This window comes from Sturnira hondurensis, unplaced genomic scaffold (assembly GCF_014824575.4).
Source record: "Sturnira hondurensis isolate 20B ecotype Veracruz unplaced genomic scaffold, ASM1482457v3 Scaffold0018337, whole genome shotgun sequence".
In the NCBI taxonomy this organism is placed as follows: domain Eukaryota; kingdom Metazoa; phylum Chordata; class Mammalia; order Chiroptera; family Phyllostomidae; genus Sturnira; species Sturnira hondurensis.
In genome coordinates, this window is record NW_028090968.1 from 2,104,979 (window position 1) to 2,132,509 (window position 27,531).

At 47.3% G+C, this 27,531-nt stretch overlaps 2 protein-coding genes across 6 annotated transcripts in view; one reads left to right on the forward strand and one right to left on the reverse strand.

The window, feature by feature from the left end:
* Positions 1-13,317, forward strand: part of TXNDC11 (thioredoxin domain containing 11) — a 61,873-nt gene extending 48,556 nt beyond the window's left edge. For all 3 annotated transcript variants that reach the window (XM_037069005.1, XM_037069006.1, XM_037069007.1), the window contains 5 exons: positions 869-1,655; positions 3,903-4,045; positions 4,384-4,493; positions 8,378-8,458; positions 12,559-13,317. In XM_037069005.1, coding sequence (XP_036924900.1) covers positions 869-1,655; positions 3,903-4,045; positions 4,384-4,493; positions 8,378-8,458; positions 12,559-13,204 — 1,767 coding nt within the window. In that variant the 3' untranslated portion in view covers positions 13,205-13,317. The remainder of the gene's footprint in view (positions 1-868; positions 1,656-3,902; positions 4,046-4,383; positions 4,494-8,377; positions 8,459-12,558) is intronic.
* SNN (stannin) lies at positions 13,314-23,733 on the reverse strand. Of its 3 annotated transcripts, none has more exons than XM_037069011.1 (2): positions 23,620-23,733; positions 13,314-16,393 (listed from the first exon to the last, which is right to left on the reverse strand). In XM_037069011.1, the coding sequence occupies exon 2, from the start codon at positions 16,303-16,305 to the stop codon at positions 16,042-16,044; it is 264 nt and encodes an 87-aa protein (XP_036924906.1). In that variant the 5' UTR covers positions 16,306-16,393; positions 23,620-23,733; the 3' UTR covers positions 13,314-16,041. The 3 variants fall into 3 exon arrangements, with proteins under 3 accessions (XP_036924906.1, XP_036924904.1, XP_036924905.1); XM_037069009.1 differs by lacking the exon at positions 23,620-23,733 and adding an exon at positions 18,832-19,070; XM_037069010.1 differs by lacking the exon at positions 23,620-23,733 and adding an exon at positions 17,677-17,811.
* Between the last annotated feature and the right edge of the window lie 3,798 nt (positions 23,734-27,531).

The following is a 27,531-nucleotide window of genomic DNA, read 5'->3' on the forward strand; positions in this document are numbered from 1 at the left end:
TGTCAGAGGAGTCCTCTTGCTTAGGGTTGTATTTTTAAAAATAAGTGGTCACAATGTGGAGGCTCAGTTAAGGCAGAGGCAAGAAAATGGTGGTCTGTGACACTCAAGGGCCTGAACTGAGGCAGTGGCCGTGGGGATGCAGACGAGGGGCCTGCTTTAGGAAACTGAAGTCAGAGTGGGTCGGATTTGAGGCCTGCAGTGATGCAGAGGAGACATTGAGGATCAACTGATTTTTGCCAGTTTGATGATGCTCTTTTTTCCTGAAGATAGTGAAGAGGATACACAGGCCTGTGTATTCACACAGGAGAAGGAAGAGGTTATGGGGAAAGGCAAGGGGGATGAGTGTGGGTTGGAACAGAATGAACTCACAGCCTGAGGCATGAATTTATTTGAAAAAAATATATGGCATGAAATAACTCGATCCACTCATTAAATATTTGGGAAGTTTTTAGACTGTTGGTTTAGATGAAGAAAGATATCATATAGATGAGTTTTACAAATGGAAATGCATTCAGCTGGGAGTTGAGATTTAAATTCTGTTCCTGTTTTTTTGCAACTTGGGTGTATATTATAGAGGTGAGCCACTTCACCCTTCCAGGCTTCATTCTTGTCATGTGGTAGGCTAATACATCTACCCAAAGACCCTTTTTGTCTCTAAGCAGTTGATTCACTATTTGTTAACAGAATGATATGTTCTGAAAAATAATCTAAGTCTCTTTATTAATAGATTTTGGTGTGACAGCTTCCTATTTGGCACAGTTCTTCTGGCCAGGGTTCCTATGAATCAGATTAGGATGATTTCCAAGCCTAATAGGGTATCTCCCTTGGTCATCCCTATACTTCTCATGCGCTCTGCCCTATGTTTCAGATCACCGAAGTGGCCTTGGAGTACAACAACTGTCACAGGGACCAGGTGGTGGAGCGGCTCCTTCAGCACCTGCAGCGAGCGGATGCCCCAGTGTTCAAATCTTTGGCATCTGAGCCCCTGGCCCAGCTGCTGGACCCACCACTGACAACGGTATCCCCCTGCTGCAACACCGTGGTGCTGCCCCAGTGGCACTCCATCTCCAGGACCCACAATGTCTGTGAACTGTGTGTCAACCAGACGGCCGTGGGCATTAGCTCGGTCAGCGTGCCACAGTGCAGCTTCCTCGAGATGGCAGCAGCTCTGGATTCTTTCTACCTCAAGGAGCAGGCCTTTTATCACGTGATATCAGATAGCATGGAGTGTAGCAATTTTCTGAGTTCCTACAGCCCTTTCAGCTACTACACTGCATGTTGCAGGACCATAAACAGGGGTGTGACAGGCTTAATTGATTCTGAACCAGATGGCTTCAAATCCCCAAACATTGCATTTTCTTCCCTTGAGAAGGAATGTGAGGTTGATACCCCAGGCTCCATTCCTCACATTGAGGAGAGCAGGCATGTCTTTCCTGAAGTGGACATGAACAGCACAAACTTCACAGGCCTAAGCTGCAGAACCAACAAGACCCTGAACCTCTACCTGTTGGATTCCAATTTGTTTTGGTTATATGCAGAAAGGCTGGGTGCTCCTAGCACCACTCGGGTGAAAGAATTTGCTGCAATTGTTGATGTGAAAGAAGAATCTCACTATATCTTGGATCCAAATCAAGCTCTTATGAAGTTCTCCCTAGGTACTGTAGAGACTTCACTTCCCCAAGCAGAATAAGTTTGCGTAATTTCACATAGGTAACTTTTACCTAGGGAATCTCATTACATTTGGTCATGGGGATCATTTGAAATATTTAGGCTACAATTGGTCATAATTTACAAGAAGGTAATTTTGTCTATTAAGTGAAATAGAAATTTTCTAACTCCAAATTTTGGGTAAGTTGGTAATTTAGCCCTTAGAGGATAAGAGTCTGACGTGCTAGGTTGACAGCGTCTATCACCTTTCTAAGGTAGGGGGAGCTGCTGTCGGGAGCCTGGCCACTCTGACAGAGAGCCCTTCTAGTGTGCAGGTCCCAGGGGGCTGATGAGAGTGCGTCTTAACAGCAGCTTCCTTCTCAAGAAACTTAAACAGAAAGCAGTGAAAAAGTCAAACTGCCTGTATTCCCTTTGTGTGTCAGAGATCTAAATGTATGTGTCAAGGCCTAATTTGTTCTGTTGCTATTTTATAAGGGTTGGGAAATGCTGCTATGATCTTGGGTACCTAGACTGTAACAACCAAGTGTCAGTTTGCAAACCAGCAAAAACCACATTTTGGGGAGGTAAGACCCCAGTATAGGAGAGATTGCCCTCGGGGCTGCTTGGAGGTTGGCCACAGCAGTATCTAACCCACACTGCCCTGTTCCCAGGACTTTGCTGACATCCTTGATGTACACATCAGGAAGTGAAAATTCAAAAGCCATGTTAGTTCAGCCTCATTGGAAACATGGGGAAAGTCGGTGTTTGCCAAATGGAGACGAGAGGAATTTGGTAGAGAAGGAAACCTTTTTGTTTTCAAGTTTTAGAGAGTGTGACAACAGTAAACTCAGAGCCCCTAAATAACAGTCCTTTCAGCTGTCTTTTTTTAAAAGTCTAGGTGAAGCTTATTTCTTACATTAGACACATTTGAAAAGGCTTATGTAAACACTGATTTTGTTCTATATCAAATTATGTATTATAAACACAAAGGCTTCTGAGTATTTGAAGGACCCTGTGCCAAGTCACTCTATGAAGTACATACTCTATTAATTTTACGAATTGCTTCTAGTTCATGTTTGCTAAAGTTAGATTTTGCTGTACTATTTTCTTAAAATGAAACAAGCCTTTATTTTTTAAGTAATTGTTTATTGGATTTCCCTGAATTTTGTTCAGTTATACTCAAGCACTCAGTGAGTTCATAAGGTGTTCACTTTGAATTTAAGCGTAATCTAAAAGAAGCCTTCTTAAGATTTCTTTTCATTTTCTGTATTTATTCTGAAAAAATGAGCTTAATTCTTTGTCCTGTAGTTGGTGACAAAATGTGTAAGGGTCCTTGTTAAAAGGAAAAATCTACTAGGTGTTGGTGTTGGTTTTGAGTGTTGACTCTTAAATCAGCTGTCTCTGGAGAAGTTTCAGAATTTAAGCCTCATGCAGATTAGCAAATAATTCTTTGCTTTATGTTTCAAAAACATAGCCAACAAAGTGTTATTCAGTGCTAATAAGGAATTCTCTTTAGTATTCATATGACATTCTTTACTTCCTCTCCCTCTGCAGAACATTGCATTGTTCATTTGAACCTCAAAATGGAGAGAGTTCGATGAAAGAAAAAGAAGTGAAACTCAGATTATTGCTGCTTCAGATAATACAGTGGCATTTGTGGGGAGAGTAATACTGTTGATTCAAGTTAGGTTTTTGGATTATTTATGGGTTTTTTAAAGTTCTTTTCTGCTAAATAAAATTGAGTTTATTTTTCTAACATTTTAAGAAACTTGAGGAACTTTACTAAAGGAAACAAAAATCATAGCTCCTTGTCCTCAAATTAACTAGTATTAAATACCTAATACAGTATAGTAGACTGGTGCAATTATTGCATTTGTAGTTATAGTTAACAGTCTTAGTATTATAGGTTGAAATCTCTTAAAAGATTATGGCATGTTGATAATTTAAGCAATCTCTTGTGTCTGTTTGTGGACCAGTCTTGTTAAGATAAAACAGGATAGCATTCCTAGTCTGAATATGAGAGCATCTAACAATGCATGGTGTCTTGTTATCTAAATTACCGTCTGCTGAGTTCATAGCACCAAGGCTAAAACTTGGTGACACCCTGAGCAGCTTTGTTGAGTGTTTTGCATGTAGATGAACTGTTAAAAATGTAAACCTGTCAAGCCATCCCAATTTTTAAAAGGTAGAGTTTAAAGTAGGTCACTCTCCTTCTACTTAGAGAAGAGTTGATCTCATTTTCTCTTTATTTTTAGAGTCTTTTATTCAAAACTTCAGCATCCTCTACAGTCCCTTGAAAAGGCATCTTATTGGAAGTGACTCTGCCCAGTTCCCTTCTCAGCATTTAATCACTGAAGTGACAACTGATACCTTTTGGGAAGTAGTCCTTCAAAAGCAGGTATGGAATTATGAGAGAGGCAAAAATTAAGCCATCTATCCCTATTAAATTATTTTTAAAGCTGTAATTCTTAGGGTGAGCAGTTGGTTTTGATGTATAGGAGATTAACCATGTGACAGTCTTATTACGGAACATGTGCGAATTACATGGGCTTTTCTAATTGCAAAAAGTCCTTAAGAAAGCAAAGCTCATAACTGGAAAAATCTGACGATCAATTTTTTCACTATAATTTATATAGAAGCAGCATTTATTGAATGCCTACTGGGTTCTAAGCAGAGTGAGGGCCCGAGAAGCTATTTCTCAGGCACCAGTCACAGCCAATCTCCCTCTTCCCACAGGATGTTTTGCTGCTTTATTATGCACAGTGGTGTGGCTTCTGTCCATCCCTCAATCACGTCTTCATCCAGCTAGCTCGCCTCCTGCCACCAGATACAGTCGCTGTGGCAAGGTAAGGAAGCCTGTTCTACAGCACTTTGGGCTGTGTTCTTGACTTCACTCTTTCTTACAGCTTAGCCATATGGTTTGCAAGGGTCTGCCCACTTTTCATTAACCTTGGGGAAGATTTGGTTGAATTTAATTGTCAGCTTAAAGTCATGAGCAAAACCTCAATGAACCCAAAGATTTCCTGATGAATTCGGAGTGTTTTTTCCATGACGTTGAGTGTGTGTGCCCGATTTAATTCATAGGAGTGTGAGTGCAGGTATGTGGGATCACTGCTGACCCGGGAGCTCGGACAGCCCCCTGGTGTGGCCAGCTTCTATGTAGTACCGCGGGAAGGGTGCCCAGGAGTTGCATAGCACTGGGGCCCTGGCCCAGTTAAAGGGGGCCAGTCCCTGATGTGCTGCCAACCAGCCTTGGGACCTGGAGTAAATCTTTCCACCAGGCCTTGTTTTTCTCCTCATTCATAAATGAAAAGGAAAGATTGGTTGATATCCACATGTTCTGTTTTTGTGATTCTGTGGATACTGTTTGTGGGCTCTTTAGTACACAAAAAAATTTTAATTATTGTTCTGTAAAAATAAGACTTAAAGAGTTTTTGATAATGGACTAAGCAGTTTTGGGGAAAATTTTATTTAGATATATCTTCCCTGCCCCCCCCAGATCCTCCGGATAGATTAGAATTAAATATATAAGATCAAATCATAGAAAAAAATAGAAGATAGATTATTGAATTTGCTAGTTTCTTTGAGAGATGGAAATTTTCCAAAGTGAAGCAGTTTTAAAAAATAATGAAAGAGAAGTAAACAAATTCCACTAGAAAAATGTTCAATGAAAATAAATAAGGAAAACAGACAAAAAAGGTCAAGAGTTGAATTTTATGGCATATACAAGGTCTGTGCAGAAGATATCCAGCCACGTAATATGGAAAGTAGAGACATTTATTGAAGAAGATACAAGAAACATTGCACATAGGACAATGGTGCCTTACTCTCCTTCATAGTAGGCATCTTGGGACCTCACACAGTTCTCCCAATCGCCATCAGCTGCCTCGTCGTATTTTCCTGACTATTACCAACAGTCTGAAATCTCTTCCCTTTCCAAGGTGATTTTAGTTTTGGGAAAAGTGAGAAGTCTCAGAGTGCCAAATCTGGGCTGTACTGGGGTTTAGTCACCTGGTGATTTGATATTATGCAAAAAACTCTGCACTAGATGTGATGTGTGAGTAGGCACATTGTTGTGATGAAGCTGCCAATCACCAGATGCCCATAGCTGCAGACTTCTGAATCATCTGAATAGTTTTCCCTGGAGGAATGTTCAAGCTTAATGCAAAATTTGATGTATATTCATTGCTGTACTTGCTGTCATTTTGAATGTGATGGCCACACAGTACACATGCTCACTCAGTGGTGTCTACCGCCCCACTGACTAGAACAGGGAAGTTGTCATTGTTCACACATGTGTATTCCGATCTACTCTCCTTGGTTGCCAGGTTACATCAGTGTGGTGCAAATCGTTCTCATTATATTAACAATGGCTGGATTATTTAAGGACAGACCTTGTATATTTCACCTCTTATAAGTGCTGATTAGAACCAAATTTGGGGAGTTACAGTGCTGAGAAATTTTTATATGTACATATTATGACTTAATCTCCAGAACATACAGTGAAACAGACATGAGTATCATTCTCTTTTTACTGAGGAGGAAACTGGGGTGCAGAAAGATTAGGGGTGCACCCCTGAGATGTTATATAACTTGCCCAGAGTTACATAGCATGTAAGTGAGGGGCCAGGATTCAGAATCAGGTGTCCATATCCCAGACCCTGAAAAATTAAAATGGTTTAAGAAACTGTTGAGAGGAAACTGGTTAGCTTTAAAAAGAAGGGAATTTTGACACATGCTACAGCATGAGTGAACCTTGAAGACACTAATGCCAGATGAAATAAGACACAAAAGGACATACACTGTATGGTTTGTGAGGCACCTAGAGTGGTCTGATTCATAGAGACAGCAGAATGTTGGTTGTCAGGAGTTGCAGGGATGGGAGGAATGGGAGATAATGGGTGCAGAGTTTTGTTTTGCAAGATGACGGTTGCACAGCAGTATGAATGTACTTAATACCACTGAACCGTGTGTACACTTAGAAATGGTTAAGATTGTAAGTTTTATATTTCATAGACTTTACCACAATAAAAAAAAATTGGGAGCAGGTGGAGAAATAGCTAAGAAGGATTCCAGTGTGAAGAAATGACATGAGTAGGTTTTTCATATAAGAGGAGAATAAATAAACTGGGGAAACTATAATCTAATAATTGTAAATTAAAAGAATAACAGTGTATCATTTATACTGACTAAATTAACAAATGCTTTTAAGTGACAGGATCTTTGATAAAACAGTGAAATTAGCACAGTCAGATGTAGCTAATAAATTGGCATAACCTTTTTGGAAATCATTTTAGTAACATTGTAAGAAATCACAAAAATGGTTATACATTTTTGACCCAGTTAATTTCACTTTGGGGAATTAAGGAAATAGGACTTCCATTAGAAGCATGGCAACATCATTTATATCCAACAGTAGAAGAACGTTAAGTAATTATGTTTGAGCACGTGCTGGCATTTTTACCCACTCACTAGAACAAGGCTTTGTGTACAAATAATTGAAGAAAAATAGAGGATGAAATATATGGTTAATTTTAAAGTTTGGTCTTTCTCTGAAGTAAAAATCCAGAGGAAAAACATACTTGATTATAGAATAAAATGTTTGACACTACTTGTTTAAAAAATGGAACTCTAGTGTTTTAGGTATTAAGAGTGTTGTATTAGTAAAACTGTTTAAAGTTGTTATAATTTGGTTATGCAATTTTTAAAAAATATTTTATTTATTCATTTTTAGAGAGAGGGGAAGGGAAGGAGAAAGAGTGGGAGAGGAACATCAATGTGTGGTTGCCTCTTATGTGTCCCCCACTGGGGACCTGGCCTGCAACCCAGGCATGTGCCCTGACTGGGAATCGAACCGGCGACCCTTTGCTTCACAGGCCCGTGCTCAATCCATTGAGCTACACCAGCCAGTGCTGGTTATGTCTTTTTTTTAAGTGAATTTTATCTTTTTGGACAAATGCATGGTACTCGTCCTGCCTTCCCCAATACTTTCTGAAAACTTCTGTCAAGTTAATGAGTCAAAACATTTCCATGTTTTGTATGCAGTATTTGTGGAAGTAGGGTTGAGCAGCCCTCTACTGGTACCCTCCTTCTAGAATGTTCTTTTTGCTCCATCTGAGCAGCCCTTGAGGGGTGGGGGCCCTGCTGCGTGTCCTGCTCATAGCCAGCTGCAAGAGGAGCCACCACCTAGTTCAATAGTAATTAAACGCAGGTAGGTTGGGTAATTTAGCACAGATGTCATTTTCTGTTTTTACAAAATTTTAAATCTGCTAAGATAAAATACACCTTTTGGGGCCTCCATCCAGATTTACAAAATATTAAATAGAGTATAGTATTTCTTTTCCAGTTTTCTTTCATCTTCAGATAGGCTTGATATATTTTGCACAATGATTTTCCTTGTTTTTCCACAGCTAATTCAGGGATTAAAGTACTTACCCAGGTCTCATCAGGTAGGCGTGCTACTCCTGAGGTGTTAGTGAGGCTTTTTTGGGGAAGTTCATTTTTACTCTCAGGACATTACATATCCACTCAGTAAGTGAAGTGGGAAGATTCATGTCAGGAAGTATCGGTGCTTCCTGCATGAGCTGTGCCCAACTTAAACCTGATGGTGCACTTGCTGAGAAGGCTGGTCACAGAAAATGCTCTAGGTTCTTCAGTTATTTGAGAAGGTTCTTTCAGATTGGAGTTTCTTGGCAAGTGTTTTACTTTTTCTGTTCTTTCTATTTTCTAGGATTGATGTATCTCGGAATGATCTTCCTTGGGAATTTATGGTTGACCGTCTTCCTACTGTTTTATTTTTTCCCTGTAACAGGTAATGTAGATTTTTTTTGTACTTGGGCAGATGGCATTCTTTTGCTGAAAATGAAATGGGTTTAAGATATTTCATAGAAGTGAAATGTAAATCATTAGTTATTACTAAACTATTTTGAATAAAATGTATCATTCAAAAAAATGTGCCATTAGGGATGAAAGGTGAAAGGGCTTTAGTGTCACAGTACAGCTGTGGTGTCATTTTGAAAGAAGTCTCCCCCACCCCCCACCCCCCGCCAGAGTGTGTTTTACACGAAAATAGGTGTCACCATCAGAACTCATTAGCTTTCTTGGCCTTAATGAGCATACAGTGGATGCCGAGATTGACAGCAGAGTGTGCCGCATTTCTGTGGGGCAAAACAACAAGCATCTGATGAGCCTTACAGGGGGTCTTGGTCGCACCTGCCCAGGCTTTCTTGTGTGTCATTTCTCGTTGAGCCCTGCCCATGACTACCTTGTTCCTCTTGTGCAAGGAAGAAGTAGGGGTCAAGGAGTCTTCTTCCCAAGTGAGCAGACTTCTTTGAAAGTCTACCACAAGGCTGTCACCTGGATCTCCTCACATTTGTCTGAGTGGTACTCCAAGTTTTGCGATTATTCCAACTACCTTGAAAATCCAGCAAGAAGGGGCAGGACATTAGCCAAGGGAATGAGACTTGGCAATTAGCAAATGTGGATGCGGATGTTTTGGTACAAAGGGAAATTAATTCTTGGCCTTTCAAAGTCAATAAACCAGATGTCCTCTTCCTTTTTACAGATTCCATTTTGTTTTTAAAAGGGTGGGTCCTTGGGGACCCAGTCACATGTCTTTGACAATACCTTTACTGGAGAAAAGCATTTGCTGAGGTCCCTACCTCACATGTGACATTTACTGCTTTAATTTCCCGAACTCACTTTTACCATTTATTGCAGCCACTGCTGTGTTTTCGTGTTTCACCAGGAGAGTGCTTCCTTCATATGTATTGAATCATTTCCTTGTTTTTTCCTCTTTATCACAAAGAATTTTTTCGGGAATACTTCCTGTGGTAGTAGGGTCTTGTCAAATCACACACTAAAAACAGAGTATGACTCACCCTGTATTACTGTCAACTTGTCATGATGAGCTTTTTTTCTTTCTAAGAAGTTTTAGAGAGCCACACAGTTATGGAATTATGGACAGTAACACTAGCAATTTCATCTGTATGGGACAGAAATTGGGCATGAAGTTTAATGGGGCATAATTTTGGAATCCAAACACAGCTTAGAAAAGTATTAAAGTCATAAGATCCAGCACTGGCCTTGAATAAAGAAGTTATCAGCACCTAGAATCCATGAATATGTATTGAGATAGACAGGGAAAGAGACTTGGGGGTGGAGGGTTGTGTGTTTGGGGACCTAAGTCTGGCTTGAGTGTCTTTTATTCTAAAGTTGTCTGATGTAGTCAGCATGGAGGTGACATTGTTCACCAGACCCACATTGGGCTCACTGATGCCCTTTACTGTTTTCCTTGAATTGAAAAATCAAGAAGGTAAATATTGAAAATGAAAAGACTGTCCAGTTCTATTTTAATGGAAAGCATTACTGGTTTGGAATGGAGTTTTTCTTATTTCTTCAAAATAAATGATAGGAGTAAAGTAAGCTCCTCATAAGCTGGTCCAAAGTGAATGTTCAGTTTACTCAGAAGGTAAATGGGCAAAGGATATGAGCTGACAATCTTGCAAAAGAGAAAATGAAAAAGATTGATAAGAAGTAAATGAGACTTTTTCACATACACATGCTTATGTTATTTTTGGTGAAAAGAATATAAAAATATGTTTTGATAAAATGTAAATTTGAACTGGTTAAAAGGTATACATAAGGGAAGAAAAGATGTCAAAATGTTATCAATGATGATTTTGGAGGAGTGAGGATTACAAGTCATCTGGGGGTGCCTCTTAGATGCTTTTTAGATTTTTTGCAAATTGTCTACAGTGAGCACATCTAATTTTATAATAATGAAAAGAAAGCCACCATTAAGGAGCTTGTCCTCTGTCCCAGTTTGCAACCTGGGCTGCCTCCTGCTCCGGGCCAGGCCGGCCTGCCTGTTCAGGGGCATCATAGAGCAGTTTTCCTTCTACCACTCATGACATTCCAAAACATAGGTGCTGGATCAGAAGGGAGTGGTTCCCTCTAATGTGTCCCCTGGGGAAGGACTTCACTTCTTCATAGGAGCATCCCACCCTCCTTCAGTATGATAGTGTCTTCTTTAGAGTAGATACCTTACACCTCACTTGTCATTTTTATATTTGGCCTTTTACGTGCCAGAGGTGCATAAACATGTTACTAGTGAATCTGGAGGAGAGTCAGACAAACAGTGGGACCTTTACCACCACACTTTCAAAGTGATTGCTTTTTTGGGGAGCAGTTTATCAACACTTTGTATCCTTGCTACTTCTAAAAAGTTTGGAAGCATTTTAGCACACCCATTAGGTAGATTCATGGTGATTGCTCCAGGAACTCTAAAACAGCATGCTTAGAAATGCTATTTTCAGTCCTATAAGTGCCTCCAGATACACAGGTGTCTCAGCGCCTCTATCCTGGGGTGGGGGTGGGGGGCATAATTCACATTTACTGTCTGCCCTAGCCCTGATTTGTGCTGCAGACTTAGCAGCAGATCTCAGTCTCTGCTTCCTTGCACATTTCTCAAGGGCCAGGATGGTTTTAGTTGTCGATGTAATGGCTGGAATGCCCCACTTGAAGAAAGCTTACATGTTAGCTTACATGTTAAGGAAACTGTGCTTTAAAGGGGGGGGTGTGGTTATATACTTAACCTCAGAATGTTTGAAATCATTCCATTTACCTGCAAGTTTCCGTAACTGTTGTATATAATGGGGTATATCTGGTTTTAATTTCCCTGTGATTTTTATTTTCTAGGGAAAAGACTACCCATTAACAGAACACCATTTGTCTTTTCTTAGGTATCTCACCATTGGCTTTTTGTGTAGAGAAGGTGTACAAGCTTTTAATGAGTGGTTTCTGGGTTGGTTTTTTTTTTTTTAAGGAACAATGTGATTTTTTTTTTTAAGCTGGCATTCACTGAGCATTTGGGTAACTCATGTAATCCTTACAGCAGTCCTGTGAGGGAGATGATACCTTGTTACCCATTCACAGATGAGGCAGTGCAGAGGCACAGAGAAGCCGCTTGTCTGGAAGCCCCTGGCAGTGAGCAGTAGCCCTGCTGCGAGTTGGTCCTGCTCAGGTGCCTCAGCCCTGCTCTTAACCCACATCCCTTCAGAAGGCAACAATAACCTTTGTCCACCTCATGTGTAAAGCTGGTGGTTTTGATGTGTTGCGGACAGGTGGAGTATACACAGGGAAATAGATCTGTGGTAGAAATTTTACTCATCAATTAAATGACAAGTTCTAAAAGGAATTTCCTACAGATGTGCAGTGAAACTCTGGGGCAAACCCCCTTAATATGTCACCCTCCCTCCTTTTCCTGTGCTGTTAGGGCCAGGTAGTTTTAATTCCTCAGAGTCCCTGAGGTGGTCTGTTTGTCAAGGGTCAGGGTTCCAGTAACACCTCCCCCATCATGACAATGAAAATGTCTCCAGATGTTGCCAAATATCCTTTGGAGGCTACGGTCACCCCCAGTTAAGAACTCTCACCTTGGGTAATACGGAATAAGTGCTTGCTGAAGAAACTTGGCTGAATATTTCAGGTTTTTCCTATTTTATTGTACCAAGCACTGTTGATGGCCACAAGAATGACATGGGTGACAGCCCTGCCCCAGGACACCCTTCCTGACTTGCCCCTGGACCTCTTAGAGCACACAGAGGTCATTCTGTCTATGGGTTCTCCATGCCCTGCATCACTGGCTTTCAGCTTGGGCCTGACAGCCCTCATCTTTGTTGGAGGCTGTGAATAGAAGCGCTGCTCTTTGTCCTCAGGAACAGACACACATTTAAGATAAACCACCTTAATTACAGAATGAGCATGTGGCAGGCACATCCTCAGCTTTGTAAGTCCAGTCCTCAGAACATTTTTTGTAGGATTTAAACAGCCTGACCTTCAGTAGCAAGTCTGTTTTTGCACTAAACATGTTGGCATGCCTCTCATCTTTAACTCCTTTCCCTTTCTCTTCAGAAAGGACCTAAGTGTGAAATACCCTGAAGACCTTCCCATCACCCTTCCAAATCTGCTGAGGTTCATTTTGCATCACTCAGACCCTGCTTCTGTCCCCCAGAACTTTGCTAATAACCCTCCTACCAAAGAGTGTCTTCAGAGTGAGGCAGTCTTACAGCAGGGGCACATCTCCCATTTGGAACGAGAGATCCGGAAGCTGAGGGCTGAAATCAGCACCCTTCAGCGAGCACAAATCCAGGTGGAGGCCCAGCTTTCGAGTGCTCGCAGGGATGAGCACCGGCTGCTGCGGCGCCAGCAGACCCTGGAGAAGCAGCACAGCCTGCTCCAGCTGCACAGTGAGCAGCTGCAGGCCCTGTATGAGCAGAAGACCCGGGAGCTTGATGAGGTGGCCCAAAAGCTCCAGGAGCTAGCTGATGCCTCAGAAAACCTGCTCACTGAGAACACATGGCTCAAGATCCTGGTGGCAACCATGGAGCAGAAACTGGAGGGCAAGGATGGAGCTGAAAATCTCACTCCCCCCGAGGAGGTGCACTCTGACTACCCTGAGCCCTCAGGGGCCCCCTGGTTACTTGGCAGCACCCCTCCACCTGCCAATATCAGCTCCCCACTGGCGGCTGAAAGGAGCAATGAGAATAGGACAGACTAACCTTTTAAATGACATGAAATCAGAGATGAATACTGTACACTGGGAATATATTTATGCAAATTTTATTGAAATTTATTGTAAATAAAGATTTTCTCAGTGGTCTAGAAAATCAATGTGAATGTCATTCAGCTTTTATTGAACAGGGATGACATCCCTTGCACTTATTGCACAAACTTGGTAATTTTGAGACGAAAACAGTAGCACAGTCAGCACAGTCCACTTGAAGATTTGTCTGAAAAATAAGTCCATACTTTAGTGGCTCAGTGTCAGAGTTCCCTCCCCATTCCCCTCCTGTTGCTATTGCAGTGACATATAGGATGAAAGGCTAATTTCTTGACTGAAAACTTGAGTGCAACATAGGCTATTCAGAAAGAATTCAGTGAGAGGTCATAACTTACTAAGCCAGTTGGGTGTGTGGTTTGGGTGCCTACGCTAAAAAAGTAGTGATTATGATAAATACCAGTGACAGCTATCACGTGGTTGTTCTCCAGTTCTATAGGCACTTTCACTCTCCTCCCAGAGACCCCCATGAGTGCCTCACTGTGCCTGTGACGCCCACCCAACACAGCCACCATGCTCATGGGCTGGATTCAGGCTGCAAAGATGTCATCTCTGGCAACCAGGGAGTGGCATAAAGGACTTCCAGAAGTGAAACTAAGGAGAAAGCAACATTTCAGCACTTCAGAACCAAAACTTCACTGGCACAGTAACAACCTCAGAGCAAGCCTGACAGACAAGTGATGGTCATGTTCAGGGTCAGGCTCAGAGACTGAAAATGCAAGTCCCAGGTGCTCCTGGGTTACTAAGGTGAAAGCCTAGGTATATACTGCTGGCTGCAGACAGTAGAGGTAGAAAGCTTGGAAGTTCTGGAATGCGAGGGGAATGGGTCAACTGTCCCTCCACTTCCAATTTTCCTTGGGCATCCTTCATTAGAGAGCAAACCTTGTCCCTGACTTCCAAAGTCGGCACCTTTGGAACTAGTCCCCGCTGCCAGCCCACAGGGCCTCTGCTGGTTTCCAGCCTAACTCTCATGGTTGGCCATCCCCAGTTAGGGGCCAAAGACATTTCTTCTTGCTTTCAGCTCAAATTGCCTAACTAGCTACCCTTCTCCCTCCCCACAAGCTATTATTTAATGTTTGACCCCCAATTTAGGCATATGCTGCTAAACTAAATGTTCCCTAAGCTCCCTCCTTGGGGTTCTAGAAAGAAGATTAGTTCAACATGCTTTTTTGAGGAGATTTGAGTGAGGCCATAGGTTAAACCCAGTAGGTCAGGGCCCTTGACAGTGGTGGGGCTGGCTGGCAGGTGAGGCCTAAGGCCCCTGGGGAGCAACCTGCCTTTGCTGCTGATGGGCCACTCAAGTGCTAAGGGCCAACACACCCAGTTTAAGCCAGGGCTGGCCTCCAGTTTATTACTGAGGATGCTGATACAAGCCATAGTTTAATTGTGGTAGTCAGAATGTGCTTAACAGTGGTGGGATTAAAAACCTAAGCAAGTTCACGGAAGTGTACACAAGTGACATCTTGGAGATGTAGGCTGTGGAGGCGCTGGCCCAATCCAAGAACCACTGACTCTTCATCTTTTTGAAAACTAAGTACTCAACCTGAAACTCACTCTCCTCCCTGCCAGGTCCCCCAGGTCCCTACTAAGCTCAAGCAGTTGGGGTGCATCTAGGGGCTCCTGTGTACACATGCGTGTAAGAAATGTCCATCCACTGCACTTGGTGCTCTCCTAGTGGGGTCAGGTGATTCTCCTAGGTGACCAGCTGAGGAAAATAGAGTCTAATACCCAGTGGGCGGGTGGTAATTTAAGAAAGGAAGCAATTTGTGAAAAGCGAAGGAGTGGAGGAAACCTCAAAGTCCCCTCTCCCTCTCCTCCAGTGCAGAAAATATTAAATACAACAACAAAACCAGAGTTTTCTCTCCTGGGCCAATTGGATTTCAGATAAAGGTAGCTACTGCCTGCTCTGAGAAGCCTGTGCTAAGTAATGCCCGGTGGGGGTGGGGAAAGGGACAGGGACAGGGAGTGCTCAGCATGCTCAAGACCAAAGGGGCACTGCTCTGCTACTAGGATGCCTGGCAGCCCTCGGGACGGGTCCCCTGACCCATCCTTCACCGGCTCCCAAGCAGCTGCAGTAGCTTCCTTGCAATAATTCTGCTATCAACAGGAACTGGTATTTAATGATCCTAACCCATCTAGAGAAAGAGACGGTGATGTGATTCTTCCATCCACTGCTAACCAAGCAGAAATCATAACACCCTAACCGGTCAGCCCCAAAACTTAAAACTGACATGTCATGTCTTCTATGTACATACACACATATATTAGAGGCTCCTGCCAAGTGCAACTTGGGCCTCACACGTCTAACACCCTCACCCACAGCCTTGACTCAGCTTATTAGTACGGTCAGTCCCATGTACATTATCTGATATTTTTTTTAAAATCAGCAAAAGGTTTAAGCACGTGCTTCTGGGACCTATTTACAGTTCACAGGTTTGTGAGTTCACGCGTTACAGTAGTAGTAGCTCCATCAAGAACAGGCTCAGCTAAACATTCAAGTAACAAAAGCACTATGGGGCCTTGAACCCCAGCAAGGTGAGGTCTACCCACTGCCAGCAATGGGCAGCCCCACCAGGAGGCGGAGGGGATGCCCAGGGCCACCGAGTCCTGGCTTAGGACAGCTGGGACCCCAGGACTCAGTGCATGCGATGATGAAGCCCAGCGAGGCCATGCCAGCAAGTATCAACCCCTCCTCTCAACGGCAGCCTGTCTGTGGTTTCCCCCTCCCACGCCTCTCAGTTGGCTGCACACAGGCCCAGGAGCCTCCACATCCCAGCTCAGCTGTGCACTTCTGGGCCGTTGGGGGTCAGCTTGGCCTTCCTCTCCACACAGGGTCCCTTGGCCGAGTACTGCACCAGCAGGAAGGGCTCCTTGGTCTCTCCATCCCCCACGATGCTCTCCTCATCCTCTGACTGGCTGATGCGCTGCAGCCGCAGGTAGCACCAGCAGCCCAGGATCAAGGCCCCCAGGGCAGCGATGGCAATGAGGATGACAATGACTGTGACCACACCCGTGGTGGGGCTGTGGTCCATAATAGACATGGTCGATGCTGGGGGAGGCTTCCTCAGCAGGAAGCTCTTGGGGGTGACCGGCTTAGTGAGGCTGGAACTCAGGATGGACACGAGAGCCCTGAAAGACAAAGCGACATGAAGCTACATTGGGGACTCTGCAAGGTACGGACAGCTCATGAGCTCGCATCGACTCTTCCATAGGGTCTGTTTTTAATCAGTTCTGAAGCCTGACCATCCCATCCTCATCCTAGTGAAAAACACACTGTTTGGCTTTTGCTGTTCCTTTGCTTGTGGTGTTCCCAGCCTTCTCCTCGCTCACTCTGGTCCACTTCCATTCACTACCTTTGGTGCTTCTGCTACCAGACAGGCAGCTACCCTGGCCCAGCCACAGAGCCTGAGATGCAGGGGAGAGGGGCGTCCACAACCTGTGACTCCACTGCAGCATGGGCTCGAAAAAGGGCCTTGTTAAGGTAAATGTCCTGGGAGCCCAGCCCCGCTAGGTGTTCACAGGAGGTCAGGAACTGAAAGCCAGTGCTTCATGATGGCCAGAGATGAAGGATTTGACAGCAGGGAAGTGACATCAGCCTCTCATGAACAGGAGACATGTAGCTCAATCAAGTCTTCAGGAACACCTGCCAGAGGGTTTAGGCGATGACAGCCTTTGCCCACAGGAGTACTGCAGCCTCCTGGGAAGAGCCCTGGTCCACCTCACCATCTGAAGGGCATCGAGGCAGCAAAGTCCTAGAAGATGGAGGCACTTGAAACAGACTACCTGCCCCTCTCCAAGCTCAGCATCTGGCACAGGAGCCAGACCGCAAATGGGTCAATATACCAAACACCTGAACTACAGATGCAGAAATGCCATACCAAGACAATAGGGGACCAGGTCCCACTATGCTGAACTGGGTAGGGCATGAGATACTTAGGGAGGCAATGCTGATGCTAAGATGTGCAAGAAAAACAACTCTTGGGGAACAGCATCTGCTAAGGCTCTGAAGGCCAGAGAGGGCCTGCAGGCAAGTGCAAGGAGCTGAGGGTGCTAGTGGCTGAACCTGGAGCATCAGCTGGTTTGAGTGAAGGCAGGAGGGGGTGTATATGCTGGACTACCAACTTGGGGCCTCCTAACCTCAGACAACTCCCTCCACCTCACTGAGCCCGTTAATGGGGCTGGTGAGGAGCAAAGGAGAGGCAGCTGCAGGAAGTGCAGAAGCTACAAAAAAACCCCAGCCTCACTGTAGGTGAGGCCAGCAACAGCCTACTAAGATTAGAAGTGCTGAAGCTAGCAGGCTCCCCTGAGCGCCAAGATCCTGCACTTTATTTCTCACGTCTCACCATAAGCAGAGCAAGTAACAGTAACTAACACCCAGGTGGTTGTGAGAATGCAGAAAAGCACCAAGTCACCGAGAGCGACAGTTTGAATTCATTTTTGTTGAGAAGACTGACATCAACGCAGGTAGACAGCGTTGGAAAAGGAAGGTTTTCCCTCCCAAGTGGATGGGATCTGCTATCCTTGAGCAATAAAAGCTTTAACTAAAAATAAAAATGATTTTTAACCACACTAGGAAGTCTCTCTTCACCCAAGGCCAGGTCTGCCTGAAGGTCAACACCCCGGAGTCTGTCTAGGAACCAGGCCCTGGAAAAACCCTGTAGGCCCCTGGTTTCCACTTGCCACCATGCCCATGTTTGCAGAAGGGTCCTGGGCAGGAGGGAGGTGATATCCCTGGAGTCTGCTTTCTGCTTACCACCTCCAGGGTTAAGAACACTGCCATCACTCTCAGTGGGCTCCCTGGTCCACCATGCAGGCCCATTGCAGCCAGTGCCCTTGTCTTCCAGAGGAAGAGTCCCAAGGCCTACAGTGGCCTACAGACCTGGTATGCCCAGGCCCTGCTACCCAGGCCAGTCCCTCTGCCCAAATGCTCTGCTCCCTTTACCCTTGTTCGATGGTTCTCAATAGGGCAACTATGCCCCCCAGGGAACATCTAGCAACATCTGGAGACATTTTTGATGGTCATGACTGGTGTGTGGGAAGTGCCACCAAGTGGAGAGAGAGCAGGGATGATGCTCAAGATCCCACAGAGCATGGAACAGCCCCCTCCCACCCCAACAAAGATCAACAGCTTGGAGGTCGAGACACCCTGCCCTAGTTAACTCCAGCTCGGGCAGGGAAGCCTCCTGACCCCACAGTCTAGGAGGGTATCTTGGTATTGTGAGTACCCTTGATTTCTCCCTCCAGGGCCCTAGCCTCAGTTTATCAGTATGCAAAAGCAATCCTGCTTTTGTAGCACAGCCATCTGGTGAGCACCCACCTCCCCATCAGACTGTGTGCTCCATGAGTAGCTCTGCACCCTCCTGTGTCCCAGGCGTACAGGTCACCCTCGCCTCTCCCCTGCCACCGTTAGGGCTGTTGTAGTCTCCCACAACCCCACTCACCTGTTTTCTCAGCCCTCCAGATGGAACAGGTGACTCCCCCGGCCCCCCACCTCAGAGCCTACCAGCTTTGGCTGGGTGAACCCATCCCAACCTCCATTTTCTCTTCCTGCCTGGGAGACCATGTACCTACCTGTCCCGCTCCACTTCCCTCTCTCCACTGGAGCTCTTGTGTCCAGCACTTGCTGGGGTACCTGCTCTCCCATCGTGCTCAGAGACAGGAAAGGAAGTCAGTATCAATTCAGTAGGGGAAGTGTGTGTTTGAGGAGTGGGAGGGGTTTAGGGGCAGGAAGTGGGAAATCAAATAATGGCAGCAAGATCTGGGGAGGGGGTACCCCAGGGGCCAAATGTGCTGAAGCCAGTGGTCCTGAACTAATGAGGAAACTGAGGCAGAGGCGGCACCCCTCCAACCCCTGGCCCAAAGGGACTCTCTGAGAGGTGTGGTAACCTCAAAAGACACTAGCTGCCCCTGACCAGGCCAGGAGTGGGCACAGCAGGGGCTAGGTCCCTTACCCCCAAGGGCACAGAGCCAGGTGACCAGGCCATAGTGATGCCTGTCCTCTCCAAGTGTGTTTGTTTGTTCCTTCATTCATTCAGCAAGTACTTCCTGAGAAATCATCTTTTAAAAAATCTGATCACATCACCCCCTGCTCAGAACCCTCCCCGATACCAGCAGAGAATCTGAACTCCTTGCCTCCTCGAGCCTCAGCACACCCTCCACCCTCCCACCTCAAAGCCTCTGCCCTTTCTGTTCCGTGCCTGGAATGTTCTTCCCTGATTGTCCCAGTTCTGGCCCCCTCCTATTTTTAGGGACTTTCTTAGAAGGTATATCTTGGGGGATGCCTTTCTAGACTACCTTGGCTCCAGATGCCCCTCTACCCCATACTTGCCATCACCTTGCACTATTCCATTTTATGTCCTAGTTCTCTCTACTACCTGAAATCTTCTTAGGTCAGGGAACACATTTTCTGGCTGCTGTCTCCTTCCTGCAGTGGACTCCGAGCCAGAAAGAAGAGGGCACTGACCATCTTGCCCGCTGCGGGATTCCCAGTCCCATTATCAGCACACAACAGGTGCTCAATAAATGTCTGCCGAGTGCTCCAAGCCCAGGGATACAGTGATGAGTCAGAGAAGACCAGGTTCTCTTGGGGATCATGGTTGGCAGTACCCATTCCTGAGCCAGCTCCCTCCCTCCAAAGCCACTCCCAGGAGCCTGGGCATGGGTCTGCATGCCTGTCCCAACAGACTCAAGCCAGCAGCCTTCAGGGAAGGGCAGGCTGTAGCCTGAGTGCAGGGGTAGGAACAAAACATGCAGGTAGAGCCTGGGCAGGCCTGAGCCCATGGCGGGACAGCTGTCACTGTGAGTGCTGAGTGGTGGGGAGGGGAGGAGGCCTCCAAAAAGTAGAGCCCAGAGGAAACCTGAAGCTTGAGGGAGGCTGGCTGGCCTGGGCTAGACCCCACCCTATCTGCTTTGCCTCTCCTGGGTCTTCCCCTATCTTCAACCCCCATTCCCCTCTGAGCCAAAGTGTCTTCTGCAAGTCAACTACCCCTCACCCTAATCCAGGAAAGCCCCCAAGTGGGACATGGAGGGCCACTGCTTGGGCTAGGCAGACACACAGGATGGCATCTGAGAAACCTGACTCCCTCAGAATGACCATCAGAGTAGTTAACATTTGTTCCATACAGTCATTTAATTTTCCCAAATCCTCAGCACCTGACACTGCTTGCCGTTATCATCCCCATTTTATAGATGAAGAAACTGAGGCACAGAGCATTTGAGTGTATTGACCAAGAGTGGAAAGCTAGAAAGCATGATGTGACCTCAGAAAGGGAGTCCAGCAAAGCAAAGGGGAGGGTCTCCCAAGTACAGAGAGCCAGGCCAGCCTGGGGACCAAAGCACAGCTAGGGGCCTGTGGTCTCTGGGCACTGGGGATAGGTGATGGACCAGATTCCCCACCCCAACCTATGTAGCAGAGATGTCTGACCCACGGGCCCATGGGCTGCATGGGGCCCAGGATGGCTAGGAATGCAGCCGAACACAAAATTGTAAATTTACTTCAAACTTTTTTTTTGCTCATCAGTTTTCATTAGTGTTTGTGTATTTAATTTTTTTTACTTAATTCTTATTCAAGTACAGTTTTCTGTTTTATAATAGTGTTTGTGTATTTAATGTGTGGCCCAAGACGATTCTTTTTCCAGTGTGGCCCAGAGACACCCAAAGATTGGACACCCCTGCTTTTGCAGCATCTCCATGCCAGCTCCCTCAGTTAGGACAAAGGTTGGCACTGAAAATCCAAGGCCATATGGATTCCCCCCGCAAACATACAGGGCCAGTCTCTACCCTCCCTGTCTCCTTCAGCCAAGGGTGGTCTGAATCTCACCTTGGATCTCACCCACTACTCCCAGTAAAACAAGCCTTAATGCCCAGCCTCTCCAGTCTGCAGAGGCCATTCCTCTGAGCTTCCCACCCCTTGCCCCCTCTGCCCACCAATGGCTTCAAAAGGACAGTCCTCAGCCAACACCTCCCACTGTCCTGCTGTCCCTAAAAGGTCCCCAGCTTACATCTTCCTCAATATAAGGTGAGGTTCCAGTTGTCCCTGCCTTTTCACAAGGCCCCCAAACTTAAGCCATAACCCTACTCAACAGGTCACTGCACACACTCAAGGCCCACTGGGGCCACAGCCAGCAAAAAGCAGATTTGAGACCCCTCCTTCACCCCATCCCATTTCTTCACTTGCTATTGTTTTGACCCAGCCAAGCAAGCTGCTCCTAATGGCCTGTTTCTCAGTGTGCAAAATGGGGGTGAGGCCCTGACCTCACCCACCAAACTGTGGGGGGTAGGAGGGAATGAGAAGTGGTAAGAAATGTGAAAACAGAAGGGCCATGGGGTTACTGGGTTTGCATGTCACCAGGTACCACGCCTTCGTGGGTGCTACAGAAAGGACAGTGAGCCCTTGGGATCCCTGTTCCCTCAGGCTTTGTCTTGCAGAAGGGTACAGAGCTTCGCCCAATGCCACAAATAGTCCCTTCCTCAGGGACACTCTGCCACCACCTTCTCACTTAACTGGGCATATTATGAGTTTCACCCAGTCCAGCTGGATACTAGCTCACCACTCCCACCTTCTCTGGCTGCCCTGTTTAGAGGGGGCCAACCATCCCCTACCCCAGGGGATTCCAACACTGCCCTCTCCCCCAACAAAGCCATCTGCCAAGTATGCCAACTATCTTCATCAGACCCCAGTTCACAAATCAGAACCATCTCCTGCCCAGTTTCTGATTAGGAACATAAGATGGTAGAGAGGATAGGGCACTGCTGGGCACAGTCAAGGTGCAAGTGGAACATCTGCTCTGTTTTAGGCTCCAGCTGGCCTGGGAGCCTCTAAATGCCAGGACCAAGAGAAGTAGGGATGCTCATGGGAGAGTAACAATTACAGGGCTGTGCCTGGCTCTGCAGCCAGCGTCATCTCATCCTTCCACCCCCACCCTGCTGAAGAGGAAACTCGCATCAGAACCCCGTAGGTTCCCATCTGCAGAAGAGGAAGCTGGCTGGGGCAGAACCTAGGGACTGCCCCAAGGTCAGACTGGGTCTCCTGCAGCCCAAAGTTTGAGACTCACGCCCCCACCCTGTGAATCAGCCACAGGCCATTCTCACTGGCTTCTCCAAGGTCAGCCCACTTGGTTGAACAAGTTTAGTAATAACAGATGCCTGACAAAAGTTGGAGATGATTACTGTGTGCCAGGCACTGAGCTAAACACTTCACACGATCATCTCCTTTCAGCCTCAAAACAACTCTAGAGTTGAGTTATTACTATGCCCACTTTGCAGATACAGAATCTGTGGCTCAGAGAAGTTAAATCAATTGCCCAAGGTCACACAGCTCAAAATTAGTTGCGCAGGGATTCAAATCCAGCAAGCCTGAATCCAGAATCCTTGATTTCAACCTTAACTCTTCAAGTGTGATGTTCTTGACACATACTTCCTCACTCCCATGCTAGAAAGGCCAGGAGACAGGTAAACTCCAGTCAGACCCCCACCACCACCCAGCAGGGGGAGGCTGGGCTATCTGGGCAGAGGGTTCTATGCGGGGTACACAGGATGACAAGCACCCCAGCCCCCGGGTGCTGAGTGCGGATGACGTGCAGGCGCGGTGCCAGGCAGACTCCACGCATCCTCTCATTTAATCCGCTGAGCCGACTCCTTCGGCTCCCTCATTCTATAGACAAGGAGCTGTGTGAGGCTGGAAAAAGGGGCTTGGCCCGGAGGGCGACAGCTGGAGCGGGTAGGAGAGCTGGAGAGACAACTCCAGTCCGCCTGACAGGGCGGGGGGAACGGGGACCACGAGACCCAGTCCTGCCCACGCCGCGCAGCCACCGCCGACGGAACCTGGCACCAAATGCTGCGGCTGTCCTCAGTTTCTCCACCTGCCAAATGGGCTCCAGACCTCACCAGTACCCCACCCCTACCCCCAGAAGCCCTCCTAACCACCTGGGGGGTGCCAGGACCCCCCGCTTCCTCCGTTATTTTTAAAAACTGCGAAGTGTCGGGAGAAGACAGGAGGCCGACCCAGGGCACGAAACTGTGGGCCGCGGTAGGGGAAATGCACCCGGCAGGGGGAAAGCGGGGGACACAAGCTCCTCTCAAAGCGGCCACCGCCCCCCGCCGCCTCCTTTGTCCCGATCTCGCCGCAGCGCAGCGGACAAAGAATCCCCGCCCGCGGGCGCGGCCCCCCGGAACAGACCCTCCTCCTGAAGACGCGTCCCCGCTGAACTGCCCCTCCCCCGCCGCAGGGACGGCCCCCCACCCCAGTCCCGTGGCCGAGCGGCCGAGCGTTCGCCCCCACCCCATTCCAGGTTGCCCCTTCCCCTCCTGCTAGACCCCGCCCGACCCGATCACCCAGCTCCTTCAGCCTCACTCACCATGGCGCCGCCTGCAGCTCGGCTTTATCACCCCGCAGGTACCCTGCGGGCCCGGCTCCGCCCGCCAGCCAGCCGGGTCCGGCCGTAGCGCTCCGTCCGGACGCAGGAGCCTAAGCTCTGCGGCGGGCGGGGCAGCTTAGGCTCCCACCCCGGACGGGGGCGGGGCCCGCCTGGTGCAGCCAATGGAGGCCCGCGCTGGGACGGCGGGGCGGGGTGGGGTCACGTGCGCGCGGGGCCCGGGCCGTTAAGGCTGGGCGGGGACTGCACGCAGCTGGCCGAAATGGGGCCGGGGGTGAATTAGTTCCAGGTCTAGGAGGCTTGGGAGCTCCGTGCTGCTGGCCCTGGGAAACCTCTCTCCAACCTCCGGAGGTTACCCTTAATCAACTCTGGCTTACAGAGGGGAAAAGTGAAGCGCACAGCAGATAAGAATGTTGGGGGGAAGAGGGGGGCCGGTGGAATGCCGAGCCAGAAAAGGAGAGTAGGACCTGAGTTGAATGTTCTTGGTTAGGACGGGAGCTAGTTATTAACTTGTTGGTTAGTTCTGTTCTTTTCTCTTTTCTTCTCCCTCCCTTCCTCCCTTCCTCCCTTCCTTCCCCCTTTCTTTCCTTCCTTTCCTTTCCTTTCTTCCTTTCTTCATTCAATATTTGTGGAACACCGACCATGTGCCTCTTAGGCCATCAACCAGCAAGGAGACGGTGTTCTCACAGCACTTAGGGAGCTCTCATTCTGATGAGGGCTGACGCTGCCGGGAATTTGCCGCCCCTTGGCTGTTTATAGTCATGATTATTTAACATAATAACCCTGATTAGGCCCCCACCAAGTGCCATGTCCTGTACTAACCACTCAACACATTTTATCAAGAGAGCTCGGAAAGGAAGAACTATCCCGTTTTACAGATGAGGAACCCCAGCCTCTACAGGGCAGAAGTACCACAGCTACTTTGTGTTGGAGGCAGGATTCGAGGCCAGACCTGGGAACACTGAGGCGCCAGTTAATGCAGTGATTTCCACTTGCCTACCCAATAAGGGAGTTCAGTGAGAGGACACCCTGCCTTGTGGCTAGCTGGGGCTCCCAACAGGGGGTGAGGGTGGGTCCTTCAAGACCTCTGTGGCCCCAAGTTCCCTGGGCCCTCTGGCTTGGAGAGCAGGAGAGGTCAAGTGAAGCCACTCAGTTTGGGAACTGGGGGGATTGTTGGCTGGAACGATCTCCCCCAGCCTCTTAGTGGACCCTTTGGGAGAAGATGGGGACCCAACTCACAAGGCCATGGTGGCTGGGCTCTCCTTACTCTCTTCACTGCAGCCTGGCCCAGCTCTCTTTCCTGCTTCAGATATATCGAGTTGTTTCTCATCTCTAGGCCTTTGCCTATGTCCTCCAACTGAAACATTCTTCCACTTCATCTCTCAGATCTCCGTCTAAATGTCCTTCCTCAGGAGGACCCTCTCTGATTTCCACCCGAGAATGGTTTCCTTTGAAATTGCATATTGTCTCCAATGTCCATTGTGAAATTGTACATTTTTCAGTGTATATGATTAACTTTTGGTCTGTCACTTCCCCAGGAATAGGTCAGTTTCATTCAATACCAGGTCTGCAGAATAGTACCTGGCACACAGTATGTGCTGAATGCATGTGTGCTGAATGAATGAGTGAATGAATGATTAGGCTGCAAGGCTCCAAGCCCAGCCCAGCTGCAACTATGCCAAGAGGGCAGCCCCAGAGACTGAAATGGTACTTCAGCAGGGATGGGGGAAAGAGAGACAGAGGGAAGCCCAGATCCAAGGCAGTTGCCCCAGAGGCCAGAGCCAAGTGTCTCAGATAGCTCCTGCTTGCCAGTATGTCCTCCACTGTCCTCAAAGGCTCATGCCCCAATAGCCACACCTGGAATCCTAGATCAGAAGGAAACAGGTTCTTCCCACAGACCCAGTTCCAGTGGCTTCTGTGGTCCTAGTCTGAAGTTGTCAAAGAGCTCATTAGTGGTGAAGATGTGGGAGGGGCAGTCTCAGAACCTCAGAGCCAGGGCTGGCAAAGTGGTGACAGAGGAGGCAGGGACACTTTTGGAGACAAGGTTCTGGGAGAAAAAAATGGTGAGGTGGAATGTAACATGGCAGAAGAAGTTGAGAATCAGACTACCTGTATCCAAATCCAGCCTTTCCTGCTGGGTAGCTTTGGAAAAGCAGCCTATCCTCTCTGTTCCTCAATTTCCTCCTCTGAAAAATGGGGGTCAGAGTAAAGTTGACTTCACAGGTTCTCGCAGCCCTCAGGGAGCTCCTCATTTGCTCTTGCGAGCACCTCAAGTGCTTGGTGTTTAGGCAACAATCCTACTGGTTCACTGGTAACATTAGTAACAGGGTCAGACAGGTGTGGGGTGAACTTGGGCTTCCCCATTTGGAACTTGGGCAAGTTACTGCACCTCTCTGAGCCTCAGGCTCCCCATCTTCATGTGGGTCTCATGTAACATACCTCTGGGGTGCTAAGAGGATGGGGCCTGGGAGTACTTCACCTGGTCTCAGACTGAGTTGCTTCAGTCGTAACAATAATAATAAATAATAAAAATAGCAGCAAGCACTGAATGAAGCACTATGTGTGCATGAACTCATTTTAATCCCCATTTTACAGATGGGGAAATGGAGGCACAGAGATCCCCTGGGGATCTTTGTTAAAATGCAGTTGTTGAGTCAGTAGGTCTCTGCATGAGAGTCTGCGTTTCTCACAAGCTGATAGTTGAGGACCACACTCTGAGCAGTGAGAGGCTAAAGCCCTTGTTTAAGAACACATAGGTGGTGAGCAGGGAACCTGGACTCAAGCTCACACAGTAGGTCTTGTGCCTAACCTCCAGCCCCAGGTTTGTCCCCTATAAAGAAAGGCAGGAAGTAGAGCTCTTTTCCCCAAGCTCATTTCCTCTCCTGGGGCCTCTACCATTTCCCTCAATGGTGACATTTGGCCTGTAGAACCTCCCTGCTTCCAGTGTCCCAGGGGTCCTCCCTGTTGATTGCAGCAAGGTTCTCAGATGCTCATTAGCCAGGAAGATAACTAAAGGCAGGGAATGAGCGCACCCTGGCTCTCTAGGGGCTTGCTGTGGCCCAGCTGAGCCTGCCCTATGCCAGCCTGGCCTTGTGCCTGCTTCCCTTTGCCTGAGAGGCTGGGACAAAGAAGGGACTTGCTAGGCCTCAGCCAGCCTCATGGGAGACTCCCTCCAGCTGGGCCTTCCTGCCTAGCCCACAGCCAACAGGCTGAGCAGGCTTCTACTCCTCTGGCACCTCTATAAGTGTTCCAGGCCTAAAAATGATACAAAGGCTGCTTGTTCAGCGGGGAAATCCTCAAAAGGTGAGAGGTGACCCATGATGAGTTCTGCAGGGTTAGGTTAAGTGGGACACACAGAGTGCATCACCTAGCAATGAATCATACAACCATTCTCATTCAAAGGGAGAAAGTCTCGCTTGCTGTTCTGTGGCTTTAACATCTCTCCACACCAGCTTCCCTTATAACCAGGAGACCTCAGACTTAGAGTTTTGGTAATACACACTCCTGAACTAGAGTTTAACAATGTGTCCTTTTGTGGGTATTTATGTTCACAGTTACCTTCTGTTTTGGGCACAGTTATTGCTTTTCCGTTGGTGATAGTGACATGTCTATTCCCTTTTAAATCCATTCATTTGGGGGGAAATGGTGAATTAACTGAAAGCAAAGTATTAACAGAAGTAGCTAGCAGTGGTGTGGGAGATGAAAACGGTGGGGACAGTGGCAAACAGATGGCTGAAGTGAGAGACCTGCTGGAGATGAAGCAGAGGGCTGCTCACAGCTCTGGCACCCCACAGTCTTCATACTGCAGGGCCATCAGACTACTCAGCCTGGAGATAAAAAACATCCCACGGGCACCGCGTCTGCCAGAAAAGTCCATCTAGGTTGTCCTGGGTT

Excerpts from the sequence above, each read along its gene's own strand:
- SNN (XM_037069009.1), bottom strand. The coding sequence starts at position 18,908 with ATGGGAGAGCAGGTACCCCAGCAAGTGCTGGACACAAGAGCTCCAGTG. Across the intron at positions 16,394-18,831 it reads AAGTGGAGCGGGACAGGTAG|GGCTCTCGTGTCCATCCTGA; the intron begins GTACATGGTCTC and ends TTTGTCTTTCAG.